General features: G+C 37.2%; 1 protein-coding gene across 1 annotated transcript; it reads right to left on the bottom strand.

Moving 5' to 3' along the window:
- Positions 1 to 3,482: 3,482 nt before the first annotated feature.
- Positions 3,483 to 5,334, bottom strand: LOC104212625 (uncharacterized protein At2g39795, mitochondrial-like). Its single transcript, XM_070156946.1, has 4 exons — positions 5,251 to 5,334; positions 3,830 to 4,013; positions 3,690 to 3,780; positions 3,483 to 3,570 (listed from the first exon to the last, which is right to left on the bottom strand). The coding sequence occupies exons 1-4, from the start codon at positions 5,332 to 5,334 to the stop codon at positions 3,483 to 3,485; spliced, it is 447 nt and encodes a 148-aa protein (XP_070013047.1).
- Positions 5,335 to 14,335: the final 9,001 nt, after the last annotated feature.

The raw sequence follows: 14,335 nt of genomic DNA, 5'->3' as shown, positions 1-14,335 counted from the left end.
TAAAAAACTATGAGATAAAAACAAAAATAAGAAACCCCTATTTACAATCAAATACATAAAGAATCTTTTAGTAGTAATCATAAAGACCAAGTAAAGGTCTGGGCCCAAGAGCGAGTCCAAGAGCGTCTGAGCCCAAGTACTCACCAAGAGCAATCCACTTCATCATAGGTCCAGTAACAAATGCCCAATTTAGAGCATTGTATCTTTGTTCAGACATAACCTCGACTGGTCCGAAGAAGCATTCCAACATTAACCTTTCTCTAAACTTTTGTAACTCATGGGAGGAGATTTTTCTCCGGCAACATTAACTGTGATAAATTTTGATTGGATTAATTATCTTCATCTATTTCTCTCATAAATATTTTTAGCCACCTAGAGAAATAAGGATATTATACTAGGAATTTGAAAATGGTAGCAATATAAAATAAAAAAAATGTAAATGAATAAAAGAAACGAAGTCATAACAGTAGTAAACCATACAAGAAAAACGACGAAGACAACCACTCCCTAACTACTGACTTAAATAAAGTTAAATAACTTAGATACTTCACAATACCCAAAAAGTACTACTAATATATGACATATATATGTACTAGAATATCTACAATTCCAAACATGCAACTTATGGCTCCTAAATACTCCTGGGCCCTCGGGTACCAAACAGAGGCGGATGTAGTGAGAGAATTATGAGTTCAATTAAATTCATAACTTTTGAAGTGGAGTAAAAATTTATGTGTAAAAATTTATTAAAATTGCAAAAATAATAGATTTAAACTCATAACTTTAAATATATAATTGGCTCAATGTTAAAAATCTTAAAAAGTGAACTCATACAATTTAAATCCTGGATCCGCATATGGTACCAAATCGAACAAACACACAAATTCAAACATATAATATGAACCTGTATGGAGTTTTAAATCATGCAATGGTACACATACTCAAAAAAAGGGATTGGGTTACTACATCAACCGAACAAGTTGATTCACAGAGTTTAGATTTTGTGAGTTGTTATAATGGGTAAAATTCAGTTACTATCATGTGACATAAATAATTTAATTTTAATGTGATAATGATAAAGCTCAATTGCAATTATGAGAGATAAATAATTTTGCGATTTTATCATTATAGCGGGTAAAGTTTAATAACCAACATTAATTAATCTGTCAATTGTGATATCGAGCCAGTGATGAACCTGATAACATTTTAAACTTAAAAAATTTCAATAGCTAACTATGAAGGATTGAATGAACTAGTAAATATTTTTAAGAATTTAATTTTTATCAGTATACTAAACTTTTTAATTCCTTTTTCCTATTTTTTTCGTTAATTGTCGAATATTTATATACTATTAGGGTCTAGGGAGGCTTGGGGTATTTCCGACAATCACCTTGTAAATGATCTCCTTTTCCAACATTTTTAATTTCTAAGTTAGAAATAGTTAATTACCTACTATTTCTTTTCCTTGTGTCAATTAATCACAACACTATCCGAAATAAGTGAAAAACAAGAATAATCAATACATTCATTTAATTATATACATTACATGCATACATATAAATATTCACACATTAAGGATGGCTTTTTTTCTAATTTAATAGGTCTATATTAATTTTTATATAGTATGGGGAAGGGCCAGCGGCATAGCAATGATATAATATTGAGTGTGTGATACTAAAATTTGAACTATGGCATCTTGTTCACTACTCTGCAGAAGAAAAGTCAAATTTAGTCAAAAGCATTATTCAATTACCAAATATGTTTTAGTAACTACAAAAGGAATAAATGAAAAATGTCAAACAAATTTCAAAAACAAAAGATAAATATAACTATTTGGATATAAATATAGTATTTGATTCATACAACTATCTAGTTAATAATTTTATTTTTAACTTTGTAGAATCTTAAAATAAATTACATGTGTCTGTATATTATTTTTTATAATTTGATTGGATCTCCTATGTTTCATGCTAATAATTGATGTAACTACTTACTAAAAAATCTAACACTACTAACTTCAACATCATGTTCTATCTCTACTATAAAAGGAGAAGCTATCAAACACTTATAAGCACTTCTATAGAGAAAAAAGTACTTACAAGCAAAATAAATAGTTGTTTAAGATGGCAAAACCAACTAATTCTATGGGATACATCATTATTGTCCTTTTTGTTCTTTTTTCTCCATTAACTCTAGCAACACTAGAACCAGTATATGCACCAGAACTATCATCTGCACCAGAAGCAACATCACCGATAATGTCATTAAAAATGTCTACCGCAAGTCGTAGCACTCGTGTGTCTGTTTCAGGTAACTTAGTTTAAGGATTTCTTTACCTTTTTATTATTATTATTGTCTTCATATTAATAAAAAAAAATATTTCAACTCGAAATGTGCATATATAACTAAACATATACATAATTTTGAATGTATTAAACTATTCAAAATCACATCATATTTGGAAGGTTTAAATTTGATATTTGGATGTCAGAATTTCCTGATAATTTTAAAAAAAAATTACATTAAATGATTGAAATTCTTCTAAGTATAATTATGTTATAATCAAAATTTTGGTTTCCTAATACATACTCTCTCATTGATTCAGATTGGCTCATCATGCTTTCTTTTATTATATGAGGAGTCTTTATGATAAAGTTTTAATTTTTTAATAAATGAAGAATATTTGTTTTGACAATTTCAGGTTGCTTTGGATTATGCAAAAAATTCAAATGTTGCAATTGCCAAGCCGAGTTTCCTTATTTATGCATCTCATGTTGTTGAGAATAAAAATAGAATAAATCATATTTTTGTTACCATGATGTGGTTAACAACTAATATATCATGAGTGGCCAATAATATTATTATATGTATTTGAAGCGTTCATTTAATAAAAGCAATGCAATGAAAGATTATCATATTCATTCCAAAAGAGTTACTTTTTAATGTTTTCTTTTTCGTTTTTTCTTTTACTTTCATTTCCCTCGTACTTATGACGAGATTTTCAAGAGAATGAAAAATTAAAAAGACAAAAAAAAAATTCAAAAAAAAATAGATAGTCAGAATGACATAACATTTTGGGGAAAATAACATAACAAAGAGAGTTTTCCAGTACAAATAACGAAAATAAAGAAATCATAATAGAACAAAATAAAGAAAGAGAGAAAGGAACTAACTGAAATAATTTATTGCAACATATTTTTTCTTCAATAAAAATAAAAATATTCTATATCATAGATGGGTATGTTTAACACTATTCCCCAGATTTTTTTTAATTTCGTATAAGGAGCCTCTCAATAATTCAATAGAGCAACTCTCTTGAGTAGAAAATTTTCTATACTTCATTTCATATAGGAACGCTCTCATATTCAATAAGAATCTCTCTTATGGTTCACAAAATTGGATCAATGACTGACAGAGCTTGCCAAAAATAAAATCAGCCGTACTAAATAAGAAGAATATCTAAGATAATTGCTGCATATGCACTAATGCAAGAAGTTTGTTGTGCTGGGCTTGATTCCCCTGTTCTCCAAATAATTGTTAAGTGCTTTCTGGAGGTTCTCATCCAAATCTCTGATGAAAAAACAGTTAAGTGTTTCAGTTAGTACCAAAGGCCTAACATGTGTAGCCCCGATATAGATGAAGGAAAGTTGAATTAAATTTTTTTTTTCGTTTAGAGCACCAATACTAACGAGAACTCAGGTCCTTCATAGGCAATCTGTTCATCGGCTGCGTCAGGGTCTTTAATAGCTAGATGGTCAATTACATCCGCATCGGGATAAGCTGTGCAGCCAAACTCCAAACATGGACCATTCCTCTTAGACACTCTAACAACAAGGGGAAGTTGAGATTGAGCGGACCCTTTCAGTATCATCATTGTCATTGCTATCCTCATCGTCATCACCAGTAACAAGATCAGGCATATGAACTTCATCATTTATAGTTTCACCTTGATACTCTTTAGTCAAGGATATAGTCTGCTGTCCGGGATGCGTTTGACCAAAAGATGTCAAAACCTTTTTGATTAAGACAATTAGTGATATTGATGAGGTCAATCTTAGTCAAGCACAATAAATTCCAGATCCAAAAATGAATCGAAAAATAATGAGTAAAATAAAATAAGAGCGATCAATCTTTATTGATATTTGAAAATTGTTTTCTTTCATGAGACAGAGAGGATGATCGATTGTGCATCCTCCTTTTCGGAAAGAGATTGAAGGAAAAAGCTGAAAGAGAAAAAGCCCTCCTTCTTCGAGAATCTCCCCTCCCCTATATATATATATATATATATATATATATATATATATATATATATATATATAGTTCTGGGACCCTCGCTATATTCTTTGGCAAATGTGCCTTCACGCTGCCACCTTTGTTGTTGCTTGGGTATTGTTTTTAACTTAAAGTATACTGTAGGTGTAAGCACGTGATTTTTGCCCAATATGAGAATTACTCCCAAAAAATCCAAAAATAAAATGATTTTTCTTTGGTGTGCAATTTTGTGATATTTTGTGATATTTTGAATAATTATTTGTATTTGTCTGTGCGTGTTTATTTGATAAATTAATAAAAAATACAAAAATATGTCGCATTTTGCATGTAGGATTTAATTCTATAGTTGTTAGTAATTAAATTTGTTTTACAAAAATTAAAAATTACAAAAATAGGCATCGTTTGCATTTTTAGCATTTAATGTCCAAATATACAATTTTATGCTTAATTATTACTTAATTGTGCGTTAATTGTTATTGGGAGTTAATTTGCGCTTTTATAACTTAATTTAATTCTTAATAATAGTTTAAGTATTTTTATAATTTAGTTTTAGAGAAATAAAAGAAGAAAAAAGAGCGAAAATATAAAGAAAGTCGGAATTGGGCCTCTTCTTCGATTTCAAGCCATAGGCCCAAAAAATGGCCCAATCTTCCCTACGACCCAGTCCATTTCGAACTGGGTCGACCCAGTCCATAACCCAAAAGACCCAAACCCCTTTGTCTTACATTTTACAAAACAAAACAAAAATTAAAAGACAAGAAACCCTAACACTAAACCAATCCGCCCCCACCCTCCTATCTTCTTCTTCTTCTTCCTCAAGCTTTCTCAAGCACACATCCATGGCAGCCCTTCCTCACGCCTCCACCACCTCAACACACACACACACACACGACATTCTCCATCGTCCCATCGACCCCAACACGAGCAGCCATGGCTGCTCCCCCCCCCCCCCATTTCCCGTTGTCGAAACCAAACGACCATTGGAGTAGCTTCACGTCCGCCATTGTTGCTGCGTTTTCTTCCAGTCGTTGCAGCTGCTACTGCTGTTCCTTCGTCATCCATGGAGGTCCTTCTGCTTCCATCTTCTCAACCTCAAGTCCAAACGACCAAGCTGCTCCGTTCTCCAAAACGCAGCAATGAGAGCTGCTCGAAACCAGCCCAAAAACGAGCTCCATTGTCGCTCCGTCGTGCTGCTGCGTCGCTGCGTCTTCAGCTTCACCATTGCTGCTGCTGCTCACGTTTCTGCTTCAGCTGCTTCTCGCCGGGTCTGCCTTCGTCCTCTTCGTCGAGCTCAAGCTTGAGCTCGACATCCATGGACGCCGCTGTTTCTTCTTCATCGAAGCCCAACTCCATCGCGCTACTGCTGCTCCGTTCCAGCTGCTTCTTGCTGCGTTTTTCTTCATCTTTCACCTCAAATGATGCTTGTTTCTTTGTCGTCTTCAAGTCCGTTTATGCCCAAGTTCGTTGGTTTCGTTTAGAGTTCGTTCGATGTTCGTCGTTGGTCATTCACGGTTAGTTATTCTAAGTTCTATTACGTCCATAATTTGTTTGATATTTTCAGATTTTGAATTAGCATAAGTTTGCTTTATTTTTCTTATTTTGTTTTAGATAAAAATTGTTAGTTTAATTATATTGTTGTTAGATTTAAGTTGAAGATTCAATTTAATTATTTTCAGTTTGTTTTATTAATTTTAAGAGGATTTAGTTTTAATGTAGAAAGGTGTTAGTTTAAATCGTTTAAATCCGTTGTTTGTTGTTAATATAGATTTAATTCGTATTCATTTTTTGAAGTTGGTTTTAATTTAGTGATTTAATGTGAAGTTATGTTTTGGTTTTAATTTTTGGATCATGCATCTTTGTTATAAGTTTCGTTGGATTTAATTTAAGAAAGATTAGTTGATTATTTGAAGATTAGTGATTTGAATATGTTTATTTGTTTTGTTTAAGTTTAATTCGAAGTTTGAACAAAGTTTGTTTGTTATTGTTATTGAATATTTTCATTCATGTTCATACTTTGTTTGGTTGATCTTGAATCCGAAATTTGTATAGTTTGATTTCTTGTTTACCATTTATGATTATTTCTTGAATTGGTCTCATAATCTTGTTTAAAGTTTAATATAAGAATTGTTTGTTGTAATGTTGTTAGAGTTGATTTTAAGTTCAATATGATTGAATTTAGAAATCTAAATATACTTGTTTGTTGTTGTTGTTGAATCCGAAAATAGGATTGTTTGTTGCTAAAATATTGTTCAATCAAATTTTAGTTGTTCTTTGTTGTTCAATTTGTGTTCATGTGATTTGTTGTTGAAATGTTGTTGAAATCATGTTCATGTGCTTTGTTGTTGAAATGTTGAAGAAATCATGTTCATGAAATTTGTTGTTTGAACATTGTTAGAAATTAATCATATTGTCTATATTTTGGTTAAGTTTGATTAATTGATGTGTTATAGCTGATGGGTAGTTTGGTAATTTATAGTACTTTCGGGGGTAAAATAGTAATTTGTAATAGGGTCGGAGGGGTAGTTTAGGAATTGTATATTTTATAATTGTTTATTTGAAGCATGGGGGACAAAATGAAATGGGGTGGGTTGTGATATGATTATTTAATATAAAGGGGGGACAAGATTTAATTTAAATGGGGAATCTTGCATTATTTTAAATGAAGCATGGGGGACAAAATATAATGGGGTGGTGTGATATATTTATTTAATGTAATGGGGATGAGTGGAAAGATAATGGGTTGGGTAGAGAAAAAGTATGGATTTTAATTAATTGAAAGGTTTATGGGATGGGTTATAAGAAGAAGTTTTGAACACAAGACAAGAATAGAGAAGAGATACGAGAAAAAATACACATACAGATAGAGAGAAAAAAAAACGGGCAGAGAATAGAAGAGAGAAAAATTCCGAAAAATATTTAAGCTTTCAAAATAAAAATAAAAACTAAAAAATCTACTGCTTTCTTTCTTTGTTTGAAATTAGTATTAATGGTTGTTGTTTCATTTAAAGCTTAAAGCTTTTGTTTTTGGGATTACTACTCCACCGGTCTGTTACTGGGTTGTTACTGCTGCTGGACTGTTGTTGCTGTATTGTTATTACTGTCGCTGATTCTCATCATCATTTTCTTTTGCTTCCGATATCAGGTACACAACTGAAAGCTGGTTATTGTAATCCGAATATGAAGCATGAATACGAAAAAATAAATAGTTGAAATTTTGAATTAGTTTTAATTATATTCTGAATTTTATTTGTATGTATAATTTATTTAGTTTGCAAAAAAAATCAGAATCGTGTAGCTATTTAATACATATAGTGGAATATCCGACGATAGCTTAACGATTGAACTACCTATATATTGCCAAAAATAAATAAATGGTGTAGTAACTTCGTCAAGTAAAAATCAAACGAATAGGCCATCTAGTAAGAATTTGGTAGAAATATTGTTTAGTTAAATAATATTGGTTAAGTTCAGCATGTAAATGGTCTAGGATTAAAATTGGATTGCTATTTTTTAATTTGACAAATTGAGAACATGCCTAGTATAATGTAACTAGGTAATAACATGTAAATAAATTAAGACATTTTCTCTTTATTTTGTAAAGAAAAATTTCAACAGAAAATGTAGGCATTTTAGGACTATTTTTCTTTTTAATAAAATGAGATGAGCCTCGCCCAATAAAACACACTAATTGCGGGGCCCTCAATAACTGTTTAATTGATTACTTAGACTTCGGATGGGCCGTTTAACAAATTTCACGGCCTTCCCCAAAGTAAATAAAACGCTAATTGCTTTAGGCGCGGTATAATAATAATTCCATTCTTAAACATGGGTACGCATTTATGCGACCCAAACTAATTTGCATAATTAGGGATGCGTTCGCGTGACTTGATTATACTTCTAAAGGCATTTCGGATTATGCGTTCGCGCAACTTCGAGCAAATTTTTATTAAAAAGGGGTTCTTCGGAGAATATCAAATTAATTTCATATAACCTGAGATGTGCAGTTCACTATTTAATCATACAAGAGCGACAGACGTTCTTAATTTTATTTTAAGCACAATTTCGAACTTAAGTCTATTTTTATAAATAAATAAAAATTTCGAAAAAAATAAATAAATTATATTATCAATATCATTGTGTATACGTACGCGTAACACGATTTTTCACGTTAAAAAAATTATATAATATATAAAACGGATACACGTATGCGTGATTCGATTCGAAGAAGGGTCCTTAATTACAAGCAGTCTAAATAGAAGCGGTAACAATAAAATTGGGCAATAAATATGCATTTAATAAATCAAAGTCAAATATAATAACAGTTAAGCGACCGTGCTAGAACCACGGAATTCGGAAATGCCTAACACCTTCTTCCGGATTAACAGAATTCCTTATTCAGGATTTCTGGTTCGCAGAATAACAAACAGAGTCATATTCTCCTCGATTCAGGGATTAAAAATTGGTGACTTGGGACGCCTTAAAATTCCCAGGTGGCGACTCTGAAATAAACAAACAAATCCCGTTTCGACTGTCCTTTAATTGGAGAAAACTCCCTTTCACCCTCGCGGGCGCGGAAAAGGAGGTGTGACAGTAGGTACTTGGACTGAAGTAGGTCGTGATGTTCCTTGCTATCCCGCCACTTAGGCGGGATCTCAGCTGGGTCGATTACTGTGGTTAGATTTTGACCTATACAGTTAGTCCCTCTGTCCGTCGGGGTCGTTTATTGGTGGGTCCGGCGGGCGGATTATGATTTTGAACACTTAGGACAAATCTGATTGTTCGCGCCTTGGGCATAGTTTTTAGATCGGTACAACGGCACGGCGCTCTAACGATGCCTTTGGACTGTTGCAAACGTTCGGAATCGGAGCGTTTGTTCGATTTGAAACGTCGTTTGTGGCTACTACCATTATGACACACGTTTCCTAGGGATAGAACTGTTTCATACCCTATCAGTTTCGATTGGCGACTCTTGGGTTTCCCGCTTGGGGAATTCATATCCCTATAAATAGAAAGAAAACACCATTCGATTGGCACATTTTCTTGCCTTTGTCGAAAGAGTTTTGTAGATCTTCCTCTTTTCCGATACTTCGAATTTTCGATTCTCTCCGGTTAGCCAGAAATTTTCGCCCCAATCTCTTCTTTTTTTCTTAATCCCTTCGTTCTATCAAATCGATATTAATGGTTGGTAGTTCTTCTCACACTGACAATCCTGTCGCAACTCCAATGCTGGAAAGTGATGTTCCTACTCCCGGGGGAGTGGAAGTGATAGAGGATGATGGGGTTCCGATGGCGGCCGAAATATTGCCTCGCCCTGGAAAGCCGTGGAACGATTTCCAAGTCCTGCCGGAGAAGAGCCGGAACCTGCTTCCTCTATTGGTGATTGTGAAGCTGAAGGCCAAATGGGAGAATCCCTCACCATGTCAAACTGTTGTCGGCGGGTGGGAGACAATATTATACATTTCGATCGCCCAAAATATTGTGCGTTCTACGCCTATCCCTTTATCGTTGGGTATACGCTTTCTCTCCCCCTCTTGGTGGTAGATTTCTTCCGTTTCTACAAGGTGTGTCCGGCTCAACTTCCGCCGTACTTGTATAGATTGTTCCTTATGCTGCTCAAGTTCGTGGAGCATGCTGGTCGGGAGATCACTCTGAGACACATGCTCAATATCTTTTCCCCTCAACTCATCCGAGGCACGATGATCCACATGCGCCATCGAGGGACGAAAAGTCTCGTGGTGAAGATGGACGACAGGGCCAACCGTCACTTTTATGAAAACTATTTTTATGCGCGGACCGAACACCTTGTGGTGGATCCTGTAGGATTCCCTGAGAGATGGAACTTCACACGTAAATTTTTGTATCTTTGGTCGAAATGATAGTCGATCGCTTTCCTTTGGGCGGTATTGAACTATTTTTACTTTTGCAGCCGCGAGACTACCTCCTGCACCTGTCAATGATATCCGCTAATGGGTGAATGCCATTCTTCCTCATACGGTAGGAGTTTGCGAATGGTCGTCCTTCTATGAGAAATATGGACATAATCCCCTTACTGGTTAGTAGTTTTATCGCAGTCTCTATTTTCCACTTTGCAATTTGGCTTTGCTGCTTATGTGACATTTACCATCAGTAGGGAGAGTGCGAAGGGTGAGGGCTCCTCCGCTTGCATTTTGTCAGCCGGCATCCTCTGCTCATCCCGTACTGAGGCCTGCTGCCCAACCTATGGTTGGTGCTGCTCAAGTTGAATCTGCGGCCGTAGCTGTGTGCACGGAAACTGTTCCTCAATTTGAGGCTCCGACTTCTACTGTCTACCCAATGGGGGAGTCTTCTCGTGCTGAGGATGGTGAGCGGTCGTCAAAGAGACAACGAGTGGAGTCCGAAACGGCTCTGTCGGCCATAATATGTTTAGAGGACGACATCCCCTTGGTGGATTCAGAGACGGGGAACGATGCTAACTCGTCTGTAGAGGTAGAGCTGGTCACCATGATCAACCCGTCGATAGAGACTCCAGCCGTTATAAGTGACCAACCGACTACTGTGACCGGGAGTCGAAGTCCCAAGGCTGCTATTGTTACTTTGGGCGGGCGGGCCTTCATCTTCTGGATCAGGTCGTGCTTCTTCTTCGTCCATAGAGAGGGGAAAAGGCGCCGTGGTCGATGATTACAAATCTAAATATGATCTTGATCCGGATGATGTCAGGATGTTTAAAGAGGGCCTTACTCGTACAGTGGTTTATGTGGGAGGCCCATCCTGTATACTTGAAATCTCGTCGGATATTAATCTCTTGGGGGATACGGAAGACCTGGTACCGCAATTTGACCTTTTGTGTTTTGCCATAGAGAGTGAGCTCTTTGAGACATCCGTGATGTTGATTTGATGCGTGAAGTGGTCGTTATAGGCCTGAGGGTAAGTTTCTTCTTTCTTTTGTGTTCTTTTCATTTTTGGCGACCTTGGCCTTAACCAATCTTTTAGTCTTTAAGACGTACATGGTGAAGATTGAGAGTGCTCGTAGGGCCGACACTCGAGCTAAAGTTTTTATGACGATGTTGGAGAAGTATCGGTGCTACTGCAACAAGTGTCGTGAGATGCACGAGCGGCTGAGGGCGAATGTCGGTGATCGATCCCTTGGTGAGGAACTGGAGAAGAGGGATCAGGAGCTGATGTAGGCTATTTGCTGGAGTAGCGAGCTCGAGGATCAACTTCTGTAAAGGGAGAAGAACTTAAATTGGGTAAAGGGGTTGCCGCAAAGTGTGAGCATCTTCACGCAAAGGAGCGGTCGATGCAATCCGGGATGGATCAGAATGCCATCAAGGTCGAGGCGATGAGTGCGAAATGGATGGGAAAGTTAGCCGAGCTAGAGAGAAAGGTTTCCGGGTTGGAGAATATCGAGAGTGCTTGGGCGTAGGCTTTAGTGAAGGTGGAGGCTTTAGAGGACAATATCCACGTTCTTCAATTCGAGCAGGAATCTGAGAGGGCGACGGCGACGCTTAGGGAGGCAAGGCTCAAAGAGCATATTGGTGACATCGATGGAGAAGCTTCGACTTTGGGGGACCGGGTCACTGCCCTTGAGGCCGAGAAGGCGCAATTATTGGCCCAAATCGAATCTGCCTCTGCCGTTGTTCCCCATCATCTACGAGCTCTGGGTGCATGTTGAAGCCCAGCGGGACATATATAAGAGTTTATGGGAAGTTGGAAATGTTTCTGAGGCCACATATGAAGGAGCGCGGGCGAAGTCACGAAAGGATCGTGTTTATTTTGGATATGATCCTGTGATGCCGGAGGCCGACGAGGATGTTGATGCTGAAGAGGGACTTCCTGGAGATGGTGATGAGGAGGATAGCGGTGATGACACCGAGTGAAAGAATTGTTCATCTTTGTTTGTGTTGTTCTCTTTCTTTTGTATTTTGGTTTGTTGTCTTTATGTTGTTATATTTTCCTTTAGACTTGCCCGATTTTAGCCGTGTGTAATTTTTGACTATTGGTGCAACCGCTTTAAATACAAGAAGTTTTCATCGGTGTAAGTTTTTTGCACTTCTCTTCCTTTTGCTTCACATAACTTTGGAGTGAAATTTTGGATTTCCATGTGGACAATTCCTGATTTTCAGGGAATTTAATCTCAACCGGACTGAGTAGTACTTCGTCGTATAAGTCCGAATAGAGTCTTGTTTGATCTGCCTATTTGGGCGGGGTCGACAGGTGACTTATTGCTTCGAGCAGATTCGCTCTTGATTCAAAATGAGATTATATAACGTATTAGTTATTTTGGACAACCCAGTCATGACTTGGGTTGTCCGGGTGGGACCAAACTATCGTTGGTCCGGGCGAGGTTGCATTTCTTTTTGGCGAAGGCTATTGGCCGCAGGGGCATTTTTTTGAACTTTCGTCAAAATGATAACCTGTCGTTGTTTGATCGAGGTCGAACTCTTCTCTTTGGCTGTGGACCTTGGCCTTAAGGGTGTTCTTTCGAACATTCATCGAAATGTTAACCCGTCGTTGTTCGATCGAGGTCGAACTCTTCTCTTTGGCAATGGCTCTTGGTCTTAAGGGTGTTATTTCGAACTTTCATCGAAATGATAACCCGTCGTTATTCGATCGAGGTTGAGCTCTTCTCTTTGGCGATGGCTCTTGGCCTTAAGGGTGTTATTTCGAACTTTCGTCGAAATGATAACTCGTCGTTATTCAATCGAGGTCGAACTTTTCTCTTTGGCGATGGCCCTTGGACTTATGGGTGTTATTTCGAACTTTCATTGAAATGATAACCAGTCATTGTTCGATCGAGGTCGAACTCTTCTCTTTGGCGATGGCCCTTGGCCTTAAGGGTGTTATTTCGAACTTTCGTCGAAATGATAACCCGTCGTTTTTTAATCGAGGTCAAACTTTTCTCTTTGGCGATGGCTCTTGGCCTTAAGGGTGTTATTTTGAACTTTCGTCGAAATGATAACCCGTCTTTGTTCGATCGAGGTCGAACTCTTCTCTTTGACGATGGCCTTTGGCCTTAGGGGTGTTATTTTGGACTTTCGTCGAAATGATAACCCATCGTTATTCAATCGAGGTCGAACTCTTCTCTTTGGCAATGGCCCTTGGCCTTAGGGGTGTTATTTTGAACTTTCGTCGAAATGATAACTCGTCGTTGTTCAATCGAGGTCGAAATCTTTTCTTTGGCGATGGCTCTTGTCCTTAGGGGTATTATTTTGAACTTTCGTCGAAATGATAACCTGTTGTTGTTCGATCGAGGTCGAACTCTTCTCTTTGGTGATGGCTATTAGTCTTAAGTGTGTTATTTCGAACTTTCGTCGAAATGATAACCCGTCGTTGTTCGATCGAGGTCGAACTCTTCTCTTTGGCGATGGCCCTTGGACTTAGGGGTGTTATTTCGAACTTTCGTCGAAATGATAACCCGTCGTTGTTCGATCGAGGTCGAACTCTTCTCTTTGGTGATGGCCTTTGGCCTTAGGGGTGTTATTTCGAACTTTCATCGAAATGATAACCCATCATTGTTCGATCGAGTCTTCTCTTTGGCGATGGCCCTTGGCCTTAAGGGTGTTATTCTAAACTTTCATCGAAATGACAACCCGTCGTTGTTCGATCGAGGTCGAACTCTTCTCTTTAGCGATAGCCCTTGGACTTAAGGGTGTTATTTCGAACTTTCATCTAAATGATAACCCGTTGTTGTTCAATCGAGGTCGAACTCTTCTTTTTGGCAATGGCCCTTGGCCTTAAGGATGTTATTTCGAACTTTCGTCGAAATGATAACCCTTTGTTGTTCGATCGAGGTGGAACTCTTCTCTTTGGCGATGGTCCATGGCCTTAAAGGTGTTATTTCGAACTTTCGTCGAAATACCGCCGTTGTTTGATCAGGTCGAACTCTTCTCTTTGGCGATGGCCCTTGGCTTTAAGGGTATTATTTCGAACTTTCATCGAAATGATAACCTGTCGTTGTTCGATCGAGATCGAACTCTTCTCTTTGGCGATGGCCCTTGGCCTTAAGGGTGTTATTTCGAACTTTCATCGAAATGATAACCCGCCGTTGTTCGATTGAGGTCGAACTCTTCTCTTTGGCGATGTC

The sequence above is a fragment of the Nicotiana sylvestris genome, chromosome 9, assembly GCF_000393655.2.
Source record: "Nicotiana sylvestris chromosome 9, ASM39365v2, whole genome shotgun sequence".
NCBI lineage: Eukaryota > Viridiplantae > Streptophyta > Magnoliopsida > Solanales > Solanaceae > Nicotiana > Nicotiana sylvestris.
Note: the sequence above shows the minus strand (reverse complement) of the source record. Positions and strands in the feature narration are given on the sequence as shown.